This window comes from Lepus europaeus, chromosome 15 (assembly GCF_033115175.1).
Source record: "Lepus europaeus isolate LE1 chromosome 15, mLepTim1.pri, whole genome shotgun sequence".
Taxonomy (NCBI): Eukaryota; Metazoa; Chordata; class Mammalia; order Lagomorpha; family Leporidae; genus Lepus; species Lepus europaeus.
In genome coordinates this window covers 7,424,843-7,451,224 of record NC_084841.1, presented here as the reverse complement: position 1 = coordinate 7,451,224, position 26,382 = coordinate 7,424,843, and the positions used below count along the sequence as shown (strand labels likewise).

Here is a 26,382-nt window from a genome sequence, read left to right as displayed (position 1 = left end):
TATTTGAAAGACAGTTACAGAGGGAGGTAGAGCCAGAGAGAGAGGTCTTCCATTCTGCTGGTTCACTCTCCAAATGACCACAACGGCCAGAGCTGAGCTGATCTGAAGCCAGGAGCCCCTTCCGCGTCTCCCATGGCGGTGCAGAGGTCCAACACCTTGGGCCATCTTCTACTGCTTTCCCAGGCCACAGCAAAGAGCTGGGTTGGAAAAGGAACAGCCAGGACTCGAACCGGCGCCCATATGGAATGCTGGCGCTGCAGGCTGGGGCTTTAACCTGCTGCACCACAGCACCAGCCCCATAATAATGATTTTTTAAAAGGAAAATAAGATAACCTGTCTAGGCCTCAACTCAGCACCAATGGCCACCCCTGCAGAGGGCTGGGGCAGGGCAGCTGGGAGATCCTCACCCTGAACGTAACCGCTAGTGTCTTCTTCCCGAACGCCGTGGGCGGACCGTAGCTTACTGTCATCCCACAAGCACATCAGCGGGGCCTCGTGGGCGATGCCTCTGCCTGCTGGATCCTTAACTATATCCCAGCTATCCGGACCCTGCACCTGACATAAAGCTGAGCTCTGTGGGGAGAGGCAGCTGCAGACCCAGGCCCACCAGCTCCCTCGAGCTAGGCCACATGCGGGGGTCTCGTGCCCCTCCCGCCCCCTCAGCAGCCACGTGTACCCGAGCTGGTGGCACTGAGACACAAGGCCTCTGGGAGGGGATCAGGACACAGATGGGATTGGCGCCCTCATATCCAGCCCTGAGGGCTCCCTGTCGCCACGGGGGATCATGTGAGCGCCCGTCTATGGGGGAGTGGGCTCGGACCACCCGTGGACTCTGCCGGCACCTGGTCCTGGATAGAGCAACCTCTGGAACAGTGAGGAAGAAATTGCTGTTTCTAGGCCACCCAGTGGCTGGCCTTTGTTACAGCAGCCTGTCACCTGTCACCCAAGGAACAGGAGAGCCAGTGGTGCCTCCAGGAGCCAGGGACAGACCCGGGCCGCAGGCAGCACGGGCAGGCCCAGGTGGGGTGGGAGTCTTCACCTCCATAAACAGACCTAGAAGGGCTGGGTCAGGAGCGCAGCGGTCTTCAGGGATGCACGGAGACCCCACCACCACCACATCCCATGCCACCTTCTCCCAGAGGTGACAACTATCAAAGCATGGGCCCAGCCTTGCCTATCACCAGTGTCCCAGCAGTCAGCTCAGCAGTGAGACAGCAGCACTGGGAAGGAGCAGCCGTGGGGCCTGCATCTGGCCCTGAACTCTTCCCCTGACCCCAGGCCACAGACCTGGGGCCTGAGAACAGCTGGGGCCCTTCCCTCAGTCAGTCCCTCCAGTCTCCAAGAGGACCTGTGTCATTCTAGACCTCAAATAACCCACGCCGGGCCAGCACGGTCCCTGTGTGGAGATGAGCAACCCCACCACCACGCCAAGCAAACCCAGATCTGTGTGAAGACAGCAAGGTCGAGAGGAAGTGGCCAGGGTGCAGGATGAGGGCAGTGCCTTCAACTGAAACAGACTGACCACAAGACACCATGGAAAGAAGAGGCAACCGACAGAGTGGGAGAAATTATTTGCAAGCTATGCAACTGATAAAGGATTACTAACCAGAATCTACAAAGAGATCAAGAAACTCCACCACAACACAACAACCAACCCAGTTAAGACACAGGCAAAGGACTTAACATTTTCCACAAGAGGAAATCCAAATGGCCAACAGACATTTGAAAAAATGCTCAGGATCACTAGCCGTCAGGGAAATGCAAATCAAAACCACAATGAGGTTTCACCTCACCCCATTAGAATGACTTTCATACAGAAATCAACAAACAACAGATGCTGGTGAGGATGTGGGGGAAAAAGTACCCTAATCCACTGTTGGTGGGATGGAAACTGATAAAGCCACTATGGAAAACAGTTAAGAGATACCTCAGAAATATGAATATAGACCTAATATATGGCCCAGCCATTCCACTCCTGGGAATTTACCCAAGGAGATGAAATCAGCATATGTTTATTCCATGTTTATTGCAGCTCAATTCACAATAGCTAAGATATGAAACCAACCCAAATGTCCCTCAACTGAAGACTAGACAAAGAAATTATGGGGGGCAGGGAGGGAACAACTCTGTGGCATAGCGGATAAAGCCACGGCCTGCAGTGCCGGCATCCCATATGGGCGCCGATTTGAGTCCCGGATGCTCCACTTCCAATCCACCTCTCTGCTATGGCCTGGGAAAGCAGTAGAAGATGGTCCAAGCCCTTGAGTCCCTGCACCTACACGGGAGACCTGGAAGAAGCTCCTGGCTCCTGGCTTCAGACTGGCACAGCTCTGGCTATTGCAGCCAACTGGAGAGAGTGAACCAGTGGATGGAAGATCTCTCTCTCTCTCTCTCTCTCTCTCTCTCTCTCTCTGCCTCTCCTTCTCTGTGTAACTCTGACTTCCAAATAAGTAAATTTAAAAAAAAATCCACTTTAAAAAGAAATCATGGGATATACGCACCATGGAATACTATACAGAATGAAATCTTGTCATTTTCAATAAAATGGATGAAACTGGAAGATATCATACTTAGTGAAATAAGCCAGTCCCAAAAGGTCAAATACCATATGTACTCCCTGACCTGTGATAACAGAGTGCCTAAAAGGCAGTCTACAGAAGTGAAATTAACACTTTAAGATGCGATGACTTGTTTTGACTGTTGCTTAGACTGCTGAACTCTTTACTTAGCAGAGAGTTAATCTTAATTGTATAAAGTTAATTGAAAAATAGATCTTAGTAAAAAAATAAGAATGGGAATAGGAGGTGGGGGAAGAAGGATGGGAGTGTGGGTGGGAGGGTGGGGAGAATCACTATGCTCCTAAAGTTGCATTTATGATAGGCATGAAGTTTGTATTCCTTAAATAAAAGGTTTCTGGGGGAAAAAAAGAAAAAGAAGCCAAGGAAGAGCATGGTGAACCTGGTGCTCACAGGCCACAGAGCTGGCCCCACATACGCACACCAAGAGGTTGGGCCGGCTCACAGCTGGAAGACAGGAGGGCCGACTGGCCGCAATCTGATACCCGCTTTTATCCCAGGTTCAACCAGCAACAGCAAAAACCACAAAGAATATTTTGGGGGAGAGTAGGAGAGGGATTTGAACACAGGCTTCAGAGAGAGTGAACAATGTTATCGCGCCGGGGTTCAGTTTCTTGGGTATCATGACAGCAGGTGCTACAGAAGAGAACACTCACTACGAAGAGACCTGCTGACGCATTCAGGGGCCGCATCCCAACTTCACTCTCAAAGGCAGCAGAGAGAAAGCAAACTGGCCAACTCGTCCAACTTTTCTGAATTTCTCAAAACACAGCTATGGGGGAAATGCGCTTGCCAACTTGAAATCTCTCATGAAAGCAATCAGCGGCGACATAAAAACAGTGAATGAGTTACTATGAGGCTTCTCCCAGAGCCTGGAGTAAAGGGATGGGGGGGCAGGAATGATGGAAAAAACTGGAAGACAGGACACGGACCCAAGCAGGTAACAGAGAAATACCTCCTCCAAAGGCAAAACAGACCTAATACTGCTCTAAGCCAACAGAAAGAGAAGGAACTGAGATAGTGAGGGGTTTGGATTTTTTTTTCCTTTTCTCAAAGTCAAAGGTAGGGAGAGTGGGGTTTGTACAAGGATCAACAAAGATGCAAAAAAAAGCAAGCTGGACTCAGCTCATTCCTTTGCAATGGTGATATGGGAGGGACGGAGGGCAAAGGACGCGCCGTGGGCAGGCAAAACCAGGACCCAGGGTTATTACATTCAGAGAAGTTGTGACTCATGTCTAAACACCAAACAAAAGCAAGTTCAAGGCTGGGTGTTCGGCCTGGTGTTTAAGATGCCCACGTGTCGGGGCCGGCGCTGTGGTACAGTGGGTTCGAGCCCTGGCCTGCAGTGCCGACAGCCCATACAGATGCCAGTTCAAGTCCTGACTGCACCACTTCTGATCCATCTCCCTGCTAATGGCCTGGGAAAGCAGTGGAGGATGGGCCCCTGCACCCACATGGGAGATCCAGAAGAAGCTCCTGGCTCAGGATCAGCACAGCTCCAGCCGTTGCAGCCAGTTGGGGAGTGGATCAACGGATGGAAGATCTCTCTATCTCTACCTCTCTAACTCTTTCAAATAAATAAATCTTTAAAAAAAAAAATGTGCCATATCAGAGTGCCCAGGTTCAAGTCTCTGTTCCAGCTCTTGGTTTTGGCCCCAGCCACAGCCCACTGCAGGCATTTGGGGAGTGAATCTGCGGGGGTGGGGGGGTGGGGGGAGTGTCCTCCCTCTCCGTCTCTCTCTTTTTAAAAGAACATGTCCCGGGGCCGACGCTGTGGCTCACTTGGTTAATCCTCTGCCTGCGGCACCGGCATCCCATATGAGTGCCGGGTTCCAGCCCTGGTTGCTCCTCTTCCAGTCCAGCTCTCTGCTGTGGCCCGGGAGGGCAGTGGAGGATGGCCCAAATGCTTGGGCCCCTGCACCTGCAGGGGAGACCAGGAAGAAGCACCTGGCTCCTGGCTTCAGACTGGCGCAGCTCCGGCCATAGCGGCCATGTGGGGAGTGAACCAATGGAAAGAAGACCTTTCTCTCTCTCTCTCTCTGTCTATAACTCTACCTGTCAAATAAATAAAACACAAAAGAACATGTTCAAATAGATGAAAAGTCAGAAAGTGCCCCAAGTGAAATTAAACCACAGCTAATATCCCTCGCACACAAAGAGCTCTCACACATCAGTAAGGAAACCAAGTTCTCCCAAGTGCACATCCTCACGCCACGGCTCCTGGTATGGTGCACAGCCGTGGCAGCGCTCGCTGTCCGGGAACTCACGTGAGCTCCAGCAGGGACCGGGTTTGGGAGCTGCGTTCTCTGCGGCTGCCACGGAGACCTCCCGACTTAGCTGCCACACAGCAACTCAAAGGTGCGGGGGGGCTCAGCACAGAATCCACGCTTCTCCCACTCCCCGAGTTCCTACTCCATCCCCTTTGACGTCAGGGCCACGCCTTGTCCAGGAGCCCAGACCCCCACGACTCCCTCCCACACCCCCATCACAGCAGCCAACATCTCCTGCTCCCAGAACCCTCCTGGGGGGCCCCCTCATCCCTCCTACGTACACACAGTCCTACAGCCTCTCCGACCCCCGCCCTCCCTGAGCGCAGGGCTTCTCCAGGCCTGAGAGCGTTTCCCTGGCTTCAGCTCGAGGCCCTGTCTTTCCCAGATCTCATCCTGAGTGGCTGAGCTCCACAGTGTCCCCATCCTGCGGCACTTGGTAGGGGACCCCTTGTTATCACGGCTCCGTGCCTATTTCTCTATCCTTGAGCCGGAAAATCACCCCAGGACAGAGCTGCCCCTCCCTGCCGCAAGCCAGGCCCTGATGCAGGGCTCAGCCCCCTGGAGGCACCACACGATGAGCCCCAATGGCCGCTGCCTCTCCCACTGTCCTCCACTCCCAGCACTCAGGAAGCAGCAAGCTCCCCTCCACCTCACCCCCACCCTGCTTCCAGTGAGAACTCCAGGCTCTGTAGTCCAGAGATGAGCACTCACCAGCGCCACCAGCAGTACACTCCCCACCCTGCATCCCCCACCCCGCCCCAACCAGCAGGTACACAGACCACCATCCCAGACCCTCCCCTGGTCAGATCTGCCAGGCTGGCATTGACACAGGTGCCTGTGACACAACAGGGACAGAGTCTCGCTGGTGGCGGCTTGCAGACATCTCCTTACCAGAATCAACAGAGAGTACCGGGTGGGCACTTCCTGCAGCTTCCCGGCCCTGAGTCTGTCACATGAGCCCCTCTTCCCCCAGCCCCGCAGCCCCCGACCACAATCGCCTTCCCTTCCTGCCTCTGCCAGAGACAGCAGCTTTGCTCTCAACCAAGAAGCCGACTGACGCAACAGCTCCACATCATCCCTGGGGACCCGTGGGCCTGGATCCCGGGCTCCCGAGGCTGCTCAGGTCCCTTACACAAAATAGCTGGGTGTTTACCAGAACCTGTGCACACCTGCCCACGTGCTGTCAACTCCCTAGGTCACTGAGCGTAACAACCACAACATAAACACTGCGTGGATAGCTATTCACGATTATTTAGGGAATAATGACAACCTCCCCATCCCCTGCCAAAAAGAAAAAAAAAAGCCTTTTAAAACTAGCGTTGCACCATCCCATCGTGGAGAGCCAGGTGGAGTGTGCTGTAGATTTCTTTTTGACAGGCAGAGTGGACAGTGAGAGAGACAGACAGACAGAAAGGTCTTCCTTTGCCGTTGGTTCACCCTCCAATGGCCGCCGCAGCTGGCGCGCTGCAGCCGGTGCACCGCGCTGATCCGATGGCAGGAGCCAGGTGCTTCTCCTGGTCTCCCATGGGGTGCAGGGCCCAAGCACTTGGGCCATCCTCCACTGCCTTCCCGGGCCATAGCAGAGAGCTGGCCTGGAAGAGGGGCAACTGGACAGAATGCGGCGCCCCGACCGGGACTAGAACCCGGGGTGCCAGCACCGCAAGGCGGAGAATTAGCCTAGTGAGCTGCGGCGCCGGCCTGTAGATTTCTACTACAGCCTCAATCCAAGACTCCTGCCAGCTCAGAGCATGACTGCCCCACAATGAATTCTACACCAATGTATAGCTCTGACCTGTCCCCAGTGCACAACGACAACGTTATGCCCACACCCCTCAGCCCTCTGTGCCCTGCACCATCACTTTTCTATTATTTGCTGGTTCACTTCCCCAGATTCCCCCGATAGCCAGGGCTAGGCCAGGCAAAAGCCAGGAGCCAGGTACTAAATCCAGCTCTCCCAGACAGGAGACAAGCCATCACGTGTCGCCTCCCGGGTGTGCAACAGCAGGAAGCTGAATCAGAAGCAGAGCCAAAGAACGCAGACTCGGGCACTCTGACACGGGACACAGGTATCCCGAGCACTGTCTAGGCCACAGTGCCAAACACCCACCCTAAGCAGGCTTTCTGATTCGTTTCCAAGCCCGCGACGCCACGTCCCGAGCGAGGCTCTTGCCCGGAGCCCACTCTGGCGATGGCCGGGGCAGGGGGTGCGGCTCTTACCTGCCTGGGCGGCCGTGATCAGCGCCGTGTTCCCCTCATTGTCCTGCCAGTTGACGTCAACGTGGGGGCACTCGGCGAAGGCCACCACGGCGTCCACAAAGCCGTGATAGCAGGCGACAATAAGGCCGGTCTAGAAATGAAGAGGACAGCACATCAGAGGGCAGGGCGTGGGCACCAGCAGCAGGTGCCAGGGACTGGGGGCACCTGAGGCCTTCCGGGGGCTGCACGAGTGGTGACAGGGACCCCACGTCTTGGCCTTCAGTGACAGCTGTGAGCAAGCCAGCACCTGTTTAGTGAGCACTGCGGGGCGCCCAATGCAGGGGAAGCATCGGTGAGGGTGACCCCGCCCCCATGGAGTGCACCTTCTATGGGGGGGCGGGTAAAGGGAGGAAGGAGGTGATGCAAGGGTTCAGGTAGAAGGTGAGGGAACAAGCCCAGGGGGCGTGCAAGTTGCTGGGGCTGGGGGACGACCCAGGCTGAGAACACAGCAAGAGTGGCGGCCCCAAGCCAGGGCCATGCCTGTGCCTACGTGGTGCAGGGACCAGTGGGAGTGAGGGGAGGAGGGAGCCCAGTCCACCGGCCCCAGTGAGCCTCCGAGGCCTCACTGAGTGAGACGGGGGAGCTCTGGGCAGGTGGCTGTCGATTCTCTGAGCCAGCTCCGCTGCGGGCTGGCAAAGGCTTCGGGAGCTCAGCGAGGAGGCTACGGCAGAAGCCGGCAGATGATGGGCAGGGCAAGGCAGGGGATGAGAGGAGGTGAGGACTCCGGGATGACCCCCAAACGTTAGCCTGAGCGACTGGGCAGAGGCTGGGTGCACTGGGTGCTGGGGGAGGACTCCAGCATGGTACAGCCAGGTGCAGGCGGCAGGTGCAGTGAGGAATAGAGACCGGAGCTGGCTACACAAGCTGATTTCGGAGATCTGTTAGCGGAGTATTTACCAAAGCATTCGGCAAACACAGTGCTAACTTCTGCATCTCCAGCAAACGTCAGGGCAGAGGCGGCAGGATTCTCCTGGAAGCTCTAGGCCAGGCCAAGCAACCGCACCACAAGTGCCCAGGGCCTCTGCTGAGGGCAAAGCCCACGTCCACGGCCTCTAGTGAGAGGAGGAGGCCCCGTGCTGTGCCCAGAGGGCAGGCGAGAGAGCAGGGGGACACCTGGGATCCACCCTCCTGCATGGGATCCCCCTGGCTGCCAGGCACGGACACCCCACCCCTGTGCACCTGGGAGCACACACTCGTGTCCCCACTTCCACAGGATGCAAGCTGCAGCTTGCAGCTAACGAACTTGCCTGGGGCCACTGGACAAGGTCTGTGGGCAGCCGGGCAGCTGGGCCCTGGCCTCCGGGACCCTGCACTTGGTGTGTGGCGCAGCAGTGGGGCCGCCCTGCGACACTCATGTGCCACGTTAGACTGCCTGGGTTCACGCCCCTGCTCTGCTCTCTAGTCCAGCTTCCTGCTGGGTGGTACCAGGTGAGGGCTCTGGTACACGGGTCCCTGTCAGCCACGAGGGAGACCTGCACTGAGTTCCAGCTCCTGGCTTTGGCTGTTGCAGGCACCTGGAGAGGGAACCAGCAAATAGGAGGTCTCTCTCTCCCTCTCTTCTCTCTCTCTGCCTTCCAAATTAGTGACTCTCTCTCTCTGCACTCACCCTGGCACCCCACATTAGCAATGAGGGACAGGGCAGCCCCACGCTGTGTGGGTGGGAACAAATCCATCCCCACCACATGGCAGCCCTCAGCTCCCATCAGGCCCGAAGCCACAGCGCACTCTACACGGTGGCACCAGAAGCTTTGGGTGACACAAAGCAGCTCCAGCATAAAACTGGCAGGGCCTGGGCCTACTGCCCACCTGGTCTGTCCGTCAAAATACACGGGGAGCCTGTGCTTCACCCCCAGGCTTCCTGACGGAGCCTTACGGATCGGACTGTGAGAGTCCCCCCCACAACACACACCCCAGAAACAGTCACATCTGAGCACTGGCCCCTAGTTCCCGAGAACCTGATATTGGTTGGAAATCGGGTCATTGCAGATGGAGTGAGGTCACACTGGCATAGAGCAGGCCCCTAACCCAACCTGGCTGGTGTCCTCACACGGAGAAGAGCCGCACACGGGGAGAAGGCGGAGACCGGGACCACGGCCCTGCGAGGCCAGGAACGCCCAGGCTTCCGGGAACCACAGAGCCGAGGAGCAGGGAAGGCGTCTCCTCTGGGTGCTTCAGCAAGAGCACGGGCCTGCCCGTAACCATCTGGTTTCGGACGTGGGGTCTGCAGAGCTGCGCGACTTTGCATTTCTGTTGCTCGAAGTTGCCAGGGCTTCTCGTGGAGCTGGGAGAGACAAGAGGCCCAACCCCTACACAGACAAGCTTGGGTTCCTTTCACAGCGATGCACCACACACTCCTCTCTTCCTAACCGACTGTGCCCCTGTCAATCGCAGGACAAATGCCAACAACTTGTGCGAAGGTGTTCGTGGCCTCCAACACTCATTCTCTCCTCAAGGCTGCAGCTCGATCACCCTGGCAGGAGTTAATCCCTCCTCCCCTCCTCAACTCAGCCACACAGCGCCAGCGGCAGTGGGCTCTGAGCCAACCCCTTGCCCTCCCCATGGGCACTGTGATTGGTTCAGGGAGAGGCATGTGACGTGACCGGGCCAATGAGAGAGGAGGAGCGCAGGTGCTGGGGATGGGAGGGAGCGAGGCACTGCGCCCTGTGGGTCATGCTGCTCTCAGGAGGAAAGGGTGGAGATGCTGAACCTGCGGATGGCGCTCCTGAAAGGAGGGCACACTGGGAGACCCTGAAACTGCCCGGGGCTGTGTGAGCAGCTGGATCAAGCCTCACCTGACGTGCGGCCCTGGGCTTATCAATTACGTGAGCCAATGCTCCCACCTACCGCCACCCTGCTAATTTTATTTCTAAAGTTGTTGTGTCTTTTTCTCTTCCCCTTTTTCTACTAGCTTGAGCTCATGTGATTTGAGTTTTGTGTCAGCTTCAACGTAAAGACCCCAAAGCCATTCACCAGCCATATTAACTGGATGTCTTTACAAATGCCCTGGATGGCAGCGTCCCGGGCAGGCCCGCTGCTCTGCCTGTGCTGGGCACTGGTAGGTCTTTCTCCCTGAGCCTCCCAAGGAAAGGACCCTGCCCCACAGTCCTGCAGTACAACTGGGTCTGAGATGACAGGACCACGCTTCGTTTTGGAGAAGCCAGTGGTGAGGGGAGTGGCGGCCCAGGCTGTCTGCTGGCACTGCACAGGCCAGACAAGAGAGAAGACATCCCCCAGCCACGTGCACACTTCTGGGCATTGTTTCAGGTGGGCAGTGGAAGACCAAGAAGGCACAAACACTGCCTCAACAGATGCAGGCACCCCTCTGTCCCCAGCACGGAGGGCCTGCAAACATCCCCTTGTGTTGCGGGTGGAATGTTTACGTCTGCCCAGATGTAAACCCAACCCTCACCGTGATGGCATTAGGCGGTGGGGCCCCTGGGAGTCAGTCTTCATGAATGGGCTTAGTGCCCTTATAATAAAGACCCCAGCTGGCTCCTCTGCCCTGTCCCCATCCGGTGAGGACACAACACAGAGGGCAACCCGGAGGAGAGAACCCAGCCAGGCCAGCACTCGGAACCCAGACTTGCGGCCTCCCAAACTGTGCGACACAAGCCACGGCTCATCGCGGGCCAGCATCCCAGGCTGACTCAGACACCTCGTCACCAAAGCTCAGGAGCCCCAGCCCCAGGTGCTCCTCCTCACTCTGGTGGACGCTCAAGTCCAACCTCAGGCGAGAACTGGGACCCAGTGCTAAGGATCATGCCGCTGTGTGCGGGGGCAAAGTTGAAGTTCAGGGCAAACCCTCGGCAGCCCAGCTCTGTGGAGACTGTCAGCTATCAGCAATAAAGTACCTTCGCATCGAACACGGGGAAGACATGGACAAGCCCGCCTGCTAAGCTCAGCAGGCTGCTGGGTGCCCTCCTCAAAGCTCAGTAATCCCCAGACATGAGTGTCTGGGTCTGAGACCCAGCTCCGCCCCGGACTCCAGCTTCCTTCTAATGTGCACCCTGGGAGGCAGCAGGGACTGGCTCACGGAGCTGGGTCCCTGCCACCCATGTGGGAAATGTGGTTTGAGGTCCCAGCTCAAACCCAGGCCAAACCAGTGGAGAGGAACCTTTCTCCTTCTGTTGTATGTGTCTCTCTCTCCGCTTTTCAAATAATTTTTTTAAAAATCTTTCTGTGCACACACTCCCATTTCTCTGGAGACCCCAACTAACAAGGAGGTGGGGAAGGACCACTTAGGAAACATTACGTTCACCTTGTACCCGTTTCAGCCCAGTTAGAATTCTTCAGGCCAAGCCATACCCACAAGGCACTTGCACTATTTTAATGGACAACGGAAAACAAGCAAGCACACAGAGGGTTCTCATTACAGCCCCTACAAACAACCAAGATAACAGCCGTCTGTGAAAAAGGCGGGTACAGATGCGGCACCGGGCCTGGCAGAAGAACCGAGGGCCGACAAGGCCAAGGCAGACCGAGGCCCTGGGCCCTGAGCCCGTGGAACCCACAGCCATCTGGCCTGCAGCGGACCGTAACAGTCTCACAAGCCTTATCATGGGGAAAGAACAATTATCCAAGCTCAGATGGGAGAAGAAAAATCCCGTTAGTCACAGTACACGTATTTTAAAGTTCAGAACCACAGAGTAATCTTAAAAATCCATCTCCATAAATCATCCTGATAACATCTCCAACTGGACAGGGAGACGCTGACGAAGGAAGAACTCGGGTCGTCCCAGGTGCGCCGTTTCTGATGGGGAATGGTGTGCCAGGATGGTTTAAGACAATACGAACTAAAGTCCTCACGGTCTAAGGAACGAATACCCCTGGGGATGAAGGTAGGCTCCAGGCTAAAAACCTCTCCTAGCACCGGCGTGGAGGGGCGAGTCCCCGTAGAGACTGGCCCCCGGGTCACCTCACCCAGGTGTGAGGCAGGTGCACCACGAGGAGGGAAGCCGGGCCAGAGTATCTGAAGACACATCCTCAACATCTACGAGGGACCCAGTGCTCTACCCCACGAAGCCCACAAAATTCCTAAGCCAGGGCCGGCGCTGTGGTGTAACAGGTTAAGCCGCCACCTGTGACCCTGGCATCCCATACAGGAACCCGTTCAAGCCCCCAGCTGCTCCACTTCTGATCCAGCTCCCTGCTATTGCACCTGGGAAAGCTACAGAAGATGGCCCACGTCTGTGGGCCCTGCCACCTTGGGACTCCTGGATGGCGTTCCAGGCTGCTGCCTTCAGCAGGCGCTTGTCCCGACCTCCCAGCCTCCAGAACATGAGCGGTGAGTGTCTGTATGAGTGCCCGATTTAGGGGACCCCATCACAGCAGCCCCGAAGGACTGAGACCCTCTCATTAAGCTGTGCTGCAAACAAGGAGCCCAAGGAAATAAAATAAAAAATGAAATATGAAATGGAAATCTTAAACATCCCAAGATCCCTCACACAGTTCATCAACACATTATGAAAAACGGTAATCCCACAGGCAGGAACCCCTCCGTCATGGAACGAAGGAACTATCTGAACCCAGAACCCCGTCTTTCCGGGTTGGCACAGAGACCTCCCTGCACCACAGGTAGGGACACCCCACAAGGCCAGTGTGTGCAGGTGCGTGGGTGCCCCTTCTTCCCAGCCCCCCTGGGACGAGCGTGCTCTGGTGACCTCCTACTGAGCTTCCATGGCCTGCCCTGGGGGAGGGAACTACACACCAGGAACCAGGAACAAAAACCAAAATACCCAGGTCTCTACCATAGCAGAAGGCGAACCCTTCCTGTCAAGCCTAAGGGCTGCTGCCCACAGCTAAGCAGCACGCCTTGCTCTGAGGGGTCTCCCCAGGAATCTAGACTGGGGACAACTCACGGCATGTGACAGCTATCTCCCGTTAAACACATCTGTGCCCCAGGTATGGCTTTGAGCACACTGGGTGTTACTAGAAGTCGGGAGGGCAAAGGTCAAGTCCTGGTCTAGGGCAGAGGGAGGTGACCACCTGGAAGGAGGCTTCAGGGCCACAGATCAGATGCTGCCTCCCTCAGCGGCCCACAGCAAAGAGTCCCACGGAACTTTCCACGGAACAAACACTGACCCTGGGGGGAAAAGCAGAAGAACCCAACAGAACCGCAGCCAACACCTGGGGGCTGCACGTGAGAGCATTGGTGATGAGCACTTCCCGACACAGAGAAAAGTGGGAAATCAGGGACGCAGCAGGTGCGTGTTGTCGCTGGCTACAGCAACCAAGGAGGCTATTTTGCCATCGCCACTTCCCACTTTTTAAAGAAACCAACATCCAGGGGACTCAAAATCCCTCCTGCTCCCTCCCTCCCCCACCTTTCCAGTGGCAGCCACTATTAGGTGCCTCTCTGATTTTGAGTTTTAATTACATATGTGCGCATCCATAAAGCATCAACATAAAGCACTATCTTGCATTTTAAATATTTACACAAAATATATTTCTGTGAGTCTGAAATTTGGCATAATTCATTCGGCGAAGGAGCCGGATGTCTCCAAATACCCAGCAAATGGGTTCCGCCAGCCACAGCGCCTCAGCAGGTGGGTCCCCTGCTGGCTTCACCCACTCCCCCAAACTGACGACACCACGTTGTCCCCAAGTCCCACAGAAGCACACACACAGCACGGAAACGAGACCTGGATCTGCAGCTCCCGGCGAGCCCGGGCCAGAAACTGCTCGACACCCTCACCTGGGTCAATATTTCGACCAGGGCACTGTGGGCCTTCATGGGGGACGGTTCTTTATTCTGGGGGGCTGTCCTATGAAGAGCTGTGTGCCTGGCTTCTACTCCCTCAATGCCACCAGCATCAAAAACATCCTCAAGTGTTCCCTAGGGAAGCAAAACCTCTCCCCAGAGAAAAATCACGGCTCTGCGTGGACTAGCCGGGGCAGAATGTGCACCAAAATGCTCTCCACCGGAGCACTCCACGCTGATGTGTAAGACCAACCTCTCGTCATTCTCACCGACACCACATGGCTGTCACTGATGAGGTGCGGCAATCGTTACTGTGTTTTCCCATGCGTTCCCTCGATTGCCAGTCTGAGCAAACATCTCAGTGTCTGCTGGCTGCTGGAGTTCCTCTGGGCTGAATGACCCCTCACCCATTTTCTGCTGGTTTATTTGCCTTCTCCTGATCAACCAGTCTGAGATCTCTATATATTCAAAGTCAGCACAGCCCAACAGAAATAGAACGACAGCCCCAAAAGTAATTTCATGTTTTCTAGTCCAGCACTGAATAAAGTAAAAATTATTTCTAGTAAGGTGTTTCACTTAACCCAAACATTCAAAATATTTCTTTTTTTTTTTTTAAACAGGCAGAGTTAGACAGTGAGAGAGAGAGAGAGAGAAAGGTCTTCCTTCCATTGGTTCACCCCCTAAATGGCCACTACAGCCGGCACGCTGAGCCGATCCAAAGCCAGGAGCCAGGTGCTTCTCCTGGTCTCACATGCGGGTGCAGGGCCCAAGCACTTGGGCCATCCTCCACTGCACTCCCAGGCCACAGCAGAGAGCTGGACTGGAAGAGGAGCAACTGGGACAGAATCCAGCGCCCCAACCAAGACTAGAACCCAGGATGCCAGTGCCGCAGGCACAGGATTAGTCAAGTGAGCCACAGCGCAGGCCTCAAAATATTACTATTTCAACATGTACTCAATATAAAAAAAATAAGGATAAATTTTCCCCTTTTCTTGGCCCAAGTCTTCATCATCCAGTGTGTATTTTACATCAGCATCACAGGTTGCACTGGCGGCATTTCCAGGGCTGAACGGCCACTGGGGACTCAAGTCCACCTTACTGGGAAAGGCAACTCCAGTACTAAACCTTGTGGGGCTGGAATGAGGATGTGGCAAAGGAGACGCCTGCGACCCCAAGTCGAAGGAGGCACCTTCTCTCAGGTACCGTCAGCAACAGGTGTCTGTTTCAACGCTGTGCCCAGACCCTAACACTGTGAGGGCATCTGAAATTGCTTTCTCTGCAGCTGCCGCTTGCTTTTCGGTTTGCAAGCCGACTTTCCATTTCATCTTTTTTAAGATTTATTTGTTTTGAAAGTCACAGATACAGACAGAGGAGGAGAGGCAGGGCATCGGGGGTCTTCCATCCATGAGTTCACTCCCCAGATGGCCACCAACGGCCAGAGCTGCGCCGATCCAAAGCCAGGAGCTTCTTCCAGGTCTCCCATGCAGGTGCAGGAGCCCAAGCACTTGGGCCATCCTCTGCTGCTTTCCCAGGCCATGGCAGAGAGCTGGATCGGAAGTGGAGCAGCTCAGACGCAAACTTGCACCCATATGGGATGCCAGCGCTGCAAGCGGCGGCTTTACCCCCTACACCACAACTTTCCATTTCAATGCAATCAAATGAGTCATCTTTTCTTCATGATAATGTTTTTGGTGATTTATTTATAAAGCCCTTCGTAGTCCATGACCATGAAGATCTCATTCCTCTATGTTTGATTCAAACAGTTTCAAAGTTTATCTTTTTATAGTTAGGTATTATAGTTAGGGTCATTTTTATGCAGATAAAGTATAGAAATCTAACTGTACTTTTTTTCTACATGGTGAGCCAACCTTCCTAGAGCAACTATGGACAAATCTGTTCTTTTCCCACTGAATAAGAGCACCATGCCCAGGCATGTCCCGGGTTTCTACAAGTGCATGAGTGCGTTTTGCAGCCCGGTTCCATCGCAGGGCCCGGACTTCACTCTGGTCTTGCTGCTATGCATGCTCGCTCCTTCCCTTGCTTGGCTGCTCCTGCTCAGTGCCATGGTTTGAATGTATTCCCCAAAGGCATGTGTTCGAAACTTAATCCCCAACGCAGCGGTGCTGGGAGACAGAGCCTACCGGGAGGTGTTTGGATGGATTAATGCCGAATACATCAAGGCTCTTGCTCTCTCCAGTGCATGTGCCATTCTGTCCTTCCTCCTTCCACCACAGAATGGTGCAGTAAGAAGGCCCTCCCCATACACGGCCCCTGGATCTCAGACTGCCCAGCCTCCAGCCCCGTGAGTCCAGTGAACTCCTGTTGTTTATAAATGACCCAACCCATGGTATTCTGTTGTAGCTGCACAGAACATACTAAAACGGGGAGCCAGTGCTGTGGCATCCCACATGGGCACCAGTTGGAGTCCCAGCTGCTCCACTTCCAATCCAGCTCTCTGCTATTGGCCTGGGAAAAGCAGTGGAAGATGGCCCAAGTGCTTGGGCCCCTGCACCCACGTGGGAGACCTGGAAGAAGCTCCTGGCTTCAGATCAGCCAAGCATATGGACTTGTGGCCATTTGGGGAGAGAACCAGGGGATGGAAGACCTCTCTCTCTGTCTTACCCTCTCTCTGTAATTCTACCTCTCAAATAAATAAGTAAATCTTAAATATATATATATATACACACACACACACACACACACTAAGGTGGTTACCAAGCTTCTTTTACAAAAACAAAACTCAGCCATCAATCCTCCTAGAAGTGGTAGAAAACTAAGACTGCACACAACACCAGACGAGGGGGGTGGGGTGGGTGGCAGAGACCACCCACTCAGCTGCCAGGCACAGGCTGCAGCTGGAAACAAAGACACACCCACAGGGAGCCTTGCAGAGAAACAACGGTTGGAAACTCGCCATGCAACGTGTTTTGCTGTCCTGCGTGACCCTGAGCACCGTGCTCCTCGGACGTGTGGCCAGCCACACTCTCCGTTCTCTTCCACCTAATCCTGAGCATTAGCATGGATGGGACTGGGACCCGGCACGTGCGATGTTCCGGGCAGGAGCTAAGGAAGGCAGACAACAGCACATAAAGAAAATGAAGACCCTGCCACGACTCAGCCTGCACACGGGTGGCCCCCTCCGGGTACGCCTCTCTGGTGTGCCCCGTTTCTACCACTCTCGCCGCAGACACACGGGTCCTCACTGGGCTCCAAGGGGAGAAGGATCACGCATGTTTAACTCGGTTCCCGCAGGATCTGACATCTACCGGACACTCCGCAGGCCGCTGCAGCAGTGCCAGGTCCCCTGCAGTGCCAGCCCTACCTGCCTCAATCAATACCCGACCTACAATAAACTGAGGGCCGAGCCATGGTGATGGGGCTCTGTGCTTTTGATCCACACTGCAGAAAGGAAATGGCCTGAGGCCCCAAGAAACCACTGCCTTGCAGCTCCCTGCGGTGGCTCTCGGGCTGGGCAGCCCCCAGTCTGGGGTGGGTTAAAGGAAACCCAAGAGCAATAACCAACCCAAGGGAAGTGAAACCGAGTCCGAGACCTTGGCCGGAGGACCTCACCTCAGGGGAAAGCGGCCAGAGCCGTCCACCACACAGCCTGGAGATGACCCCCACCCACAGCAGAGCTGACCGCTCACCCACAAAACACTACGTCACCAAGACAGCATGGAGGCCATGGTGCTGACCTGCCAAGAGCTGCATGGACGGTGAAAAAACGTAAGACGAGCCAGCGGTCAGAACGACCACACGATGGCTCCTTCTGTGTGAACTTCGGAAGTGTGTCTGGGGCGGGCATGGGTCCAGCAGTTAAGATGCCAGCTGTGGCACAGTAGGTAGAGCCGCCGCCTGCAGTGCCGGCATCCCATATGGGCACCAGTGCAAGTCCCGGCTGCTCCACTTCCAGTCCAGCTCCCTGCTAACGTGCTAGGAAAGCAGCAGAAGTCAGCCCAAGTGCTTGGGTCCCTGCACCCACATGGGAGACCCAGAAGCAGCTCTGGGCTCCTGGCTTTGGCATGGCCCAGTTCTGGCTGTTACAGCCATTTGGGGAGTGAACCAATGGATGCAAGACCTCTGTCCCTTGCTTGATCTCTCTAAAACTCTGCCTTTCAAACAAATTAAATCTTCAAAAAGGATAAGATGCCAATCGGGACACCTGCATCCCAAATCAGAGCATGTGGGTTCAAATCCCAGCTCCACTTCTAATTCCAGCTCCCTGCCAATATACACCATGGGAGACAGCAGTGAATTTATTTGAGAGGTAAAGTTACAGACAGTGAGAGGGAGAGGCAGAGAGAAAGGTCTTCCATCTGCTGGTTCACTCCCCAAATGGCCACAATGGTTGCAGCTGTGCCAATCTGTATGTGGCCAGGAGCTTCTTCCAGGTCTCCCATGTGGGTGCAGAGGGCCAAGGACTTGGGCCATCTTCCACTGCTTTCCCAGGCCATAGCAGAGAGCTGGATTGGAAGAGGAGCAGCCGGAACTCAAACCAGTGCTCATATGGGATGCCGGCACTGCAGGCAGAGGATTAACCTACTGCGCCACAGTGCCAGCCCTCAAACTGAGCTCTTGACTTCAGCTGTTACAGGCTAGAGAATGAACCAGCAATTAAAGATATCTATCTCTCTCTCTTCCCCTCTTTCTCTCTGCTTTTCAAATTTTTAAAAAATTTAACTGTGTGCTTGGTCCTTGCATGGTTATGTTCATAAGAACTCTTTTATGTTTCTGCAAGAAGATACAAGAAATTGAGCACCTTCAAGGCACATAGTGTGAGAGAGGAGGTTTTTGTTGTATATTTTGGATTTGTTTCAGCTCCTTTCAAGGTGCACACATTTTTAACTTATATTTGCAGTTACCTTGGAGGGGCCGGTGATGTGACGTAGCGGGTAAAGCCACCGCCTGCAATGCCAGCATCCCATATGGGCGCCGGTTCAAGACCTGGCTGCTCCACTTCCAATCCAGCTCTCTGCTGTGACCTGGGAGAGCAGTAGAAGATGGCCCAAGTGCTTGGGCCCCTGCACTCATGTGGGAGACCCGGAGGAAGTTCCTGGCTCCTGGCTTCGGATCGGTGCAGCTCTGGCCATTGTGGCCACTTGGGGAGTGGGCCAGCAGATGGAAGACCTCTCTCTCTGCTGTTCTCTAACTCTGACTTTCAAAGAAATAAATCTTTAAAAAAAAAAAGTTACCTTGGCACTGTTGCTGTAGGCACTACTGATATTGTTATTCACGCCTTTATGCATCAAATAAAGAGATGTCAAGTATACTGTTTTAAATCAAGACAAACATAATATAAATACGCAACAAACTCAGTAAGTAAAATGTATCAAGGAAATTCTTCCCAAGGCAAGGCTCATTTGGAAGCCCTGCAATTAGGATTTGACAAAGTTGAGTCCGCCAGTGTTTGAAAACAACTTCCATTTAGAAACAATTTGGCATGAAATGTAAACTTGATTGTCACAGCAACCCCTGCTTGTATGTATGATTTTAGATTGCTAGTGAGTTCAGGAAGCTACTGTTCTCACCCGCATTCTCTCTGCAGGTGCAGCAGTGCACAATGCATGCAATTTCGAGCTCACAAGCACACAACACTGACCTCCACCACTGTCCTCTCACCGGCCCTGGTTTCACACAGCTGTCTCGGGGCATCCGGTGATGACCGAAGCCTCACCTACACACACTCTGACCTTCTACCCACTTGCTCTTTCTGAATCCAAGCCTGGGAGCTTCACAACGCACGCACAAGGCTCAACAGAGAACTTCAGGGAAATAGAATAAGAGCAAGTGCAGAAACCTGGCTGGGACAGAAGCCGCCCTGCTGGACACCCACGGCTTGACCCTGTCCAACACCACACACGCCTTCCTACTGGCCCACACCCTGTGCTGCTAAAACTTACGACCGCACCTGTGGCTCTGCTCCTCCTGGTGAGCTTGTCCCCAAAGGCACCTCCCATGCAGAACCTGGGCTGGCCCCATGTGGCCCATGGAATACGGTGGAGGCAACAGTGTGTGCCTGGTGGGGCCCGGGGCTGCAGACCAGTGGCTCTCACCGTGGTCTCGTGGACTGCAGACTCTGGAAGAAGCCAGCAGCTGTGCTCTGTGGACACAACAAGTTCCTCTCTGTGCCCACCAGGGGAGAAACGGAGCCCGAGGCAGCACCAGCGCCCTCTTCAGCCCTGGGAGTGAGTCGCACAGGAAGGGGGCCCCCTAGCCCCAGGCCAGCGTCTAGACCACTACAGCCACTCAGCCCACCACTGGGACCACATGGGGTCAAAACCCGTGGACCCAGCTGTGCCCAAGGAAAAAAATGCTCATCGTTCTGCTAAGCCACTGGTTTTGGGGTGATTTTACACAGAATTAGGTTAGTAACACAAACATCCATCAGTCGTAAACACAGACTCGGCAGAGTCCATTCACCACCTGAACACACAGTCAGAGATCACCTGATGTTTCTGTCTGGTTCACCGAATTAAGGCTGAACACAGGGAAATGCAGTAGTAAATAAAATGCATTAGTATTTTATTAAGAACCATTGAGATGTACCACACACTATGCCAAGCCCCATTAAGAATAGTTAAGGCCACAAATCAGCTAAGATTTCCCCTCTGGGCTTCAAACAAGACCTATTATGTCCCCAGAAGATGTAAGAATAATATGAATTTTTCCATTTTTCTCTCAAAAACATTCTTTTGAAACTGGAGAAAAAGTTAGAGAACATTTTTCATGGTCTAATTTTGTGGGCCACTGAATTTTTTAAAAATGAGACAGAGGAAGAATTTTGGTCATGTGGAAAGGTTTAACTTTTCAAAAAAAAAAAGATTTATTTATTTATTTGAAAGTCAGAGTTACAGAGAGAGGAGAGAGAGAGAGAGAGATCTTAAATCCACTGGTTCACTTCCCAAATAGCCTCAACAGCCAGAGTGGGCCAGGCCGAAGCCACGAGCTTCTGCTGGGTCTCCTACACAGGTGCAGGGGCCCAAGAATTTGGGTCATCTTCTACTGCTTTCTCAGGACATTAGCAGGGAACTTGGTCAGAATTGGAACCCACATGGGATGTAGGCGCTGCAGGAGGCGGCTTAACCTGCTGTGCCACAAAACGGCTTATAAAGACTACATGAAAAAATGAGCAATCCATCAAAATTTCAGTAGTGAGTGATATGAATGCTGCAGTTATAGTAACTTCATTTTCTTTATTCTTTTCTGTAGTAAAACATCTCATTTTTTCCTACAAGGATCATTTACTTTTAATAATCAGAAAATATAAAACTTTTATGGAATAAACAATTTGGACACTACTTGCCTGCAAATTGCGAACCAAGTTCACAGGCTGTGGGCAATAGTACAGAAAAGACGAAGCCTCCCCATCGTCACTTCTGGGAAGACTGGGGAGGGCACAGCTAGAGCTACAACCAGGCGGTTAATCAGTAAACAAAAGCCAATCAGACCTTCCAGGATCTACAGATTATGAGCAGCTTTGTCAATTTCTTTGCAGAAATGCTCCATGAAATTCCAAGCAAGGGAATCTGTAATTTCCCCTCTGTGAGAGTCAGAGAATTACTCTGCATTTTCGATATACCGGCTGCTCTGCCAAACACATCTCACTTCCAAAGCTCTCCCCTACACGGTCTGCTAGACACTCAGATGTCCAAATATTTCACTCAGGAGAAATGCAACCCTCCGCTCTTTTCAAGGAACATTTTCACAAACAGGGTCCCAAAAGGCACAAACACGGTTTATAGCACATAAAGGGAGCCATCATTTCGTACAATCCAGCCCAACAGAAGCAGAAACAACAACCTAGCCGCTGCTTTCTCTTGGGTTCTGGGTCAACTCCTGCCACTCCAAGTGCCGCAATCGGTGCAGCAGGTGAAGAGGCTGCTTGGGGCATCCAGATCCCATCCGAGAGCCTGGGTTCAAGCCCCAGCTCCACTCCTGATTCCAGCTCCCCGCTAATGTGCGCCCTGGGAGGCAGAAAGTGACGGCTCGAGTACTTGGTTCCCTGCCACCAATGTGGGAGACCCAGGTTGAGTCCCAGGCTCCTGGCTTTGACTTGGAGTCTTCTGTGAGCATTTGGGGAGTGAGCCAGTAGAGAGATCTGTCTCTGTGCTTTGCCAATAGAAACAAAGTGTGGGCCCTGGACCAGCAGCATCAACATCTCCTGGAAGCTCATTAGGAATTCAGGTCTCCAACAAATACATCCCCTATCGGACAGCCTGGGTTCAGTAACTCCACGGCGCAGACCCCTGAAGGCAGCAAGCGATGGTTCAAGTAGCTGAGTCTGCCTCCCTGGGGGATCTTGACTGAGTTCTGGCTCTTGTTCTGGCCTCCCCCACAAGCAATTGTGGGGAATCTGCGGAGTGACCCAGACGATGGGAACTCTCGGCCCGTTTCTCTGCCTCCCAAATTAATTAAATTTATAAAAGAAGGAAACGCAGGATCCGAGCCCCTCCAGGAAGAGGACATCCCGTCAGCCCCCCACGGGCACCACTTCGCCACCCCACACGCAGGTGCTGAGAATCCGAACTCCACCGCCGGCTGGCCAGAGTGCTTCCCCTGAGGCCCGCCGTCTGGGGAAAGAGACCAGCAAGTAAACAGTGATGTCGCTGGGCTGGGCCCAGGGGACTGAGGGGACCACATTGGGGAGGGGCTGGCACGGAGCCAGGCAGGGCCTCTAGCCACGCCCCGGCCGGAGGCCTCACAGGGTGCGAGCAGGAGGGGACCAGGCTGCAGTACAGAGCACAGGCTCGGAGCTGACAACGAACGGAAATCAGACCAGGACGGCCTTTGGGAGCAGGAACCGTATCCAAAGCAAGCAGAGAACGCTGCGGGGTCTCGGCAGGATGCAGCGTGGTCAGGTTTTCTTCCTCACAGCCTGGCTCTCGGGTGGGAGGGCGGAGCCTCGCCACAGTCTTCTATTTTCAAAACATTCTTTAAATACATGCCCCTTCCCGTTTTTAATCTGAGCTGGCAACTCGCTAGTGATTAAGGATGCAACTGAAACTGACATCTGCCTGGCTGACTCACGGCTGTCAGGGCGATGGCTGCGCCGTGACATCCCGGGCTCGCGGACGGCTGTTCCGCAGGTGTTCATGAATGTCTTCTCACTTCGCCTTTTTTTTTCAATGTAAAAAAATTTAAATTATAACCTTTTCCAAATGCGAAGGTGCTTGATATCATTAGTCATCGGGGATATGCAAAATTAAACCCACAATGCAATAGCACCATACACCCACCAGCATGGCTAAAATTAAAAAGACTGACAATACCAAATGTTGGCGAGCGAGGGGAAGGCTCATGTTCCCAGCAAGGTGAGGGAGGAGTGGAATGAGAAGAACCAGCCTGGAAAATGGGCAGTCTCTAGTCAACACGTGCCTACCTTACAACCGGCAATGCCACTCCCAGACACATTCACGGAAGGAAAACAGAAAGCCACTGTCCACAGAACGCAGCGCACAGGATGCTCACGGCAGCTTTATTTATAACAGTGAAAAACTGCAATCAGCCCAAACACTCAGCATCAAGAGACTGAGTAAGCAAACTCCGCTCAAACTGAGGAATATCGCTTAGCAACCGAAGAACGGAGTTCTGGTACGTGCAGAGCACCAACAGACCTCAAACACGTCACACTGAGCGAAGCAGCCCCAGGTCCGACAGCACGCTGCTTGATCCCATTTTGTGAAATCCAAGGACATGATGAGAAACGCGGTGAGGGGACGATCGGGAAGTGTTGGCAGAGAACTTTCTGGGGTCACAGATTCATCGTGCATCGATCCTAGTGCTGTTGAGATGTGCATAATCTCTTGTCCAAATCCACTGACCATGGGGCCGGCACTGTGGCGTTAGTGGGAAAAGCCGACACCTGCAGTGCCAGCATCCCATAGGGGCGCCAGTTTGAGTCCCGGCTGCTCCACTTCCAATCCAGCTCTCTGCTGTGGCCTGGGAAAGCAACAGAGGATGGCCCAAGTCCTTGGGCCCCTGTACCCGCGTGGGAGACCTGGAAGAAGCTCCTGGCTCCAGATCTGCACAGCTCCAGCTGTTGTGGCCAATCGGGGAGTGAACCAGCGGATGGAAGATCTCTCTCTCTCTCTCTCTGCCTCTCCTTCTCTCTCTGTATAACTCTGACTTTCAAATAAATAAATCTTAAAAAATCCACTGACCAGTTAGACACTTCATTGCTTGTCAGTTACATCTCAAAGACGCAATGAGAGCCTCCAAGGACTTAGCCAAGGGCGTCAGCATCATTAGTCATGAGGGGATACAAACCTAAGCCACAGTGAGACACACTTCACACCCATTAGGATGGCTACCACTTAACCCCCCCCCACACACACACACACACACAAACTGACCAGTGACAGCCACAGCATGGAGAAACTGGAACACGTGCACAGTGCTGCTCAGAATCTAAACTGGTGCAGCCACGGTGGAAACCAGTGTGGGTGTCGCTGTGGAAACTTAACAGAGAACTACCACACAATCAAGCAGCTCTGCTCCTAGGTATTCAAGGATTGGAAGCAGGGACTCAAACAGGTGTGAGGACACCACGCTCACAGCAGTATCGGTCCCAAGAGCTGCTGCAAACACACCCAATATCCATCAACAGGCGGCAGAGTTAGCATGATGTGTACACGCACGCCACAGACCACTGTCCAGCCTTGAAAAGGAAGGACATTCTGACACCTGCCACAGCCGGATGAGCCTTGAAAGCGCCATGCTGAGTGACACAAGCCTGACGTAAGAGGACACACTGCAGGATTTATGTGCAATGCCTAGAATAGTCACAAAGACAGAATCTAGGTCACAAGTCACCAGGGGCTCGGACGAGGAGACGGGCAATTAGCTGTTGCTTAATGGTTGCAGAGTTTCTGTCCGGGGTGATGAAAGAGTGGCGATGGCAACACAATATGGTGACGTAATTAATGCCACTGAATTCTACACTGCTTACAAGGACTAATTTTGTGGGAGACATATATATATATATATATATATATATATATATAAAAACTTAAAATAATTATTCAAAAACCATTGAGGTGTATGCTTTAAATGGATGAATTGTATGGTATATGAATTATACCTCAATAAAGCTGCCCAAGATGGAAGCAGCAATCAACAAGGGGGAAATCTCCCGACACAGCCCTGAGGGGAAGAAGCCAGCACCAGAGCACCTGCTGGGATGCCACCAGGTTCCGAGCCGGCTACACCAGAACACGGCGACAGGTGTCTGCACGGCAGCGGCACTGCAGGGTGGGCACCGGCTAGGGAGGGGCAAGAGGGGGCTCGCGTGGGTGTGGAGGTGTCCCTCAGCTGAGGCCGGAGCCTGCACAGGTGCACACGTCCATCAGAATCACCCAGCTGCTCATTCAGGATCTGGGCACTTCAGGGTCTACCTCTGTAAAGCACCAGCTGTCGTTAACATTAAATAATGCTGAAAAAAACAAACAAGGCCCTGAGTGCTGGGAAGGGCAGAGTGAGGAGGAGCAATCCAGCTGGAAGGGAAGGCTCCCAGCAGGCACTGGAGCGGAGAGGACCCCTGGATGAGGCACTGGCATCACGGGGCTCACAGGACGCAAATTAGAAGCGACTGAGACGGAGAACGGGGGTAGTCAGTAGCCACTGGGCGCCCGGGAGGCCTCTGCCCAGGACAGAACAGCAAACCTGGCCCTCCTGGCAAACACACCAAGGTCCAGACACCCAAACCGAAGGGAAGGAAAACCCCACACAAGACCCATCCCGTTCAGATTCCAGGTCCATACTAGAGGGCAGAATTAACTTCTCGATAATGTTATGCTGGGACATAGTGAAGCCATTCTGTTGTTTCCGTTTGTTTTGTTTTTCCTGGCCCAGAACATCCTGTCCAGCTTATGCCAAGAACAACAGATCCCCCAGGCGCACACGAAGACAGGACCTCTTCCAACTTCCACGCCGGCGAACGCAGCTTCAGGTTTGCGCTGGACCCCGCTCTGCAAGTGCAGGCCATCCCACCTGCTCCCAGAACGCAAGAACTGGAGGAACGGACAGCGGCTTCCAGGGTCCTGCTTGTATGCATGGCGGCTACGAGAAGAGGCAGCACCAAACACCCAGGGCACGGAGGGGAACAGAGGCCAGAGAGGCCACATCCCAGCCAGTGGCCAGGCCTCCCGGAGATGGGCTTTGCCCCACCCACTCCATCACCCACTGGCTATCTAGAGCAGGCTGAACTGTGCCCACTGCTCCCCACAATCTGTCCCGAGTAGCCTTCCGTTGGCAACAGGGTCCTGGCTGACCAGGACCAGAGACAGCAGACACTCGGATGGACAGACCACAGGATGGCCGAGGCTGCCACAGGCCAAAGAACACAGGGCCCTGCCAGGAGCGAGCAGAGGGGAGGAGAGGGCCCCCAAGAGCCCTCCTGGACTTCAGACTCACTTCTGGGCGAGAAGAGAATTCACCGCAGCAGCCCTGGGGACCGAATCCCCGCCAACGCTGCCCAGGCTGGCCCGCTCCCCTGCCCTCGGCTCCTGCCCGCACTGGCCCCATCAGACCCCTGCTCCCCCCCTCCTTACAGGGAATGACCTTCAGTGCTTCCTCCCTGCAA

At 54.0% G+C, this 26,382-nt stretch overlaps 1 protein-coding gene across 1 annotated transcript in view; it reads right to left on the bottom strand.

Moving 5' to 3' along the window:
- Positions 1–26,382, bottom strand: part of ANKRD33B (ankyrin repeat domain 33B) — a 74,542-nt gene that overhangs the window by 22,399 nt on the left and 25,761 nt on the right. Inside the window, exon 2 of the mRNA XM_062212296.1 lies at positions 7,064–7,193. Within this exon, the coding sequence (XP_062068280.1) occupies positions 7,064–7,193 (130 nt within the window). The remainder of the gene's footprint in view (positions 1–7,063; positions 7,194–26,382) is intronic.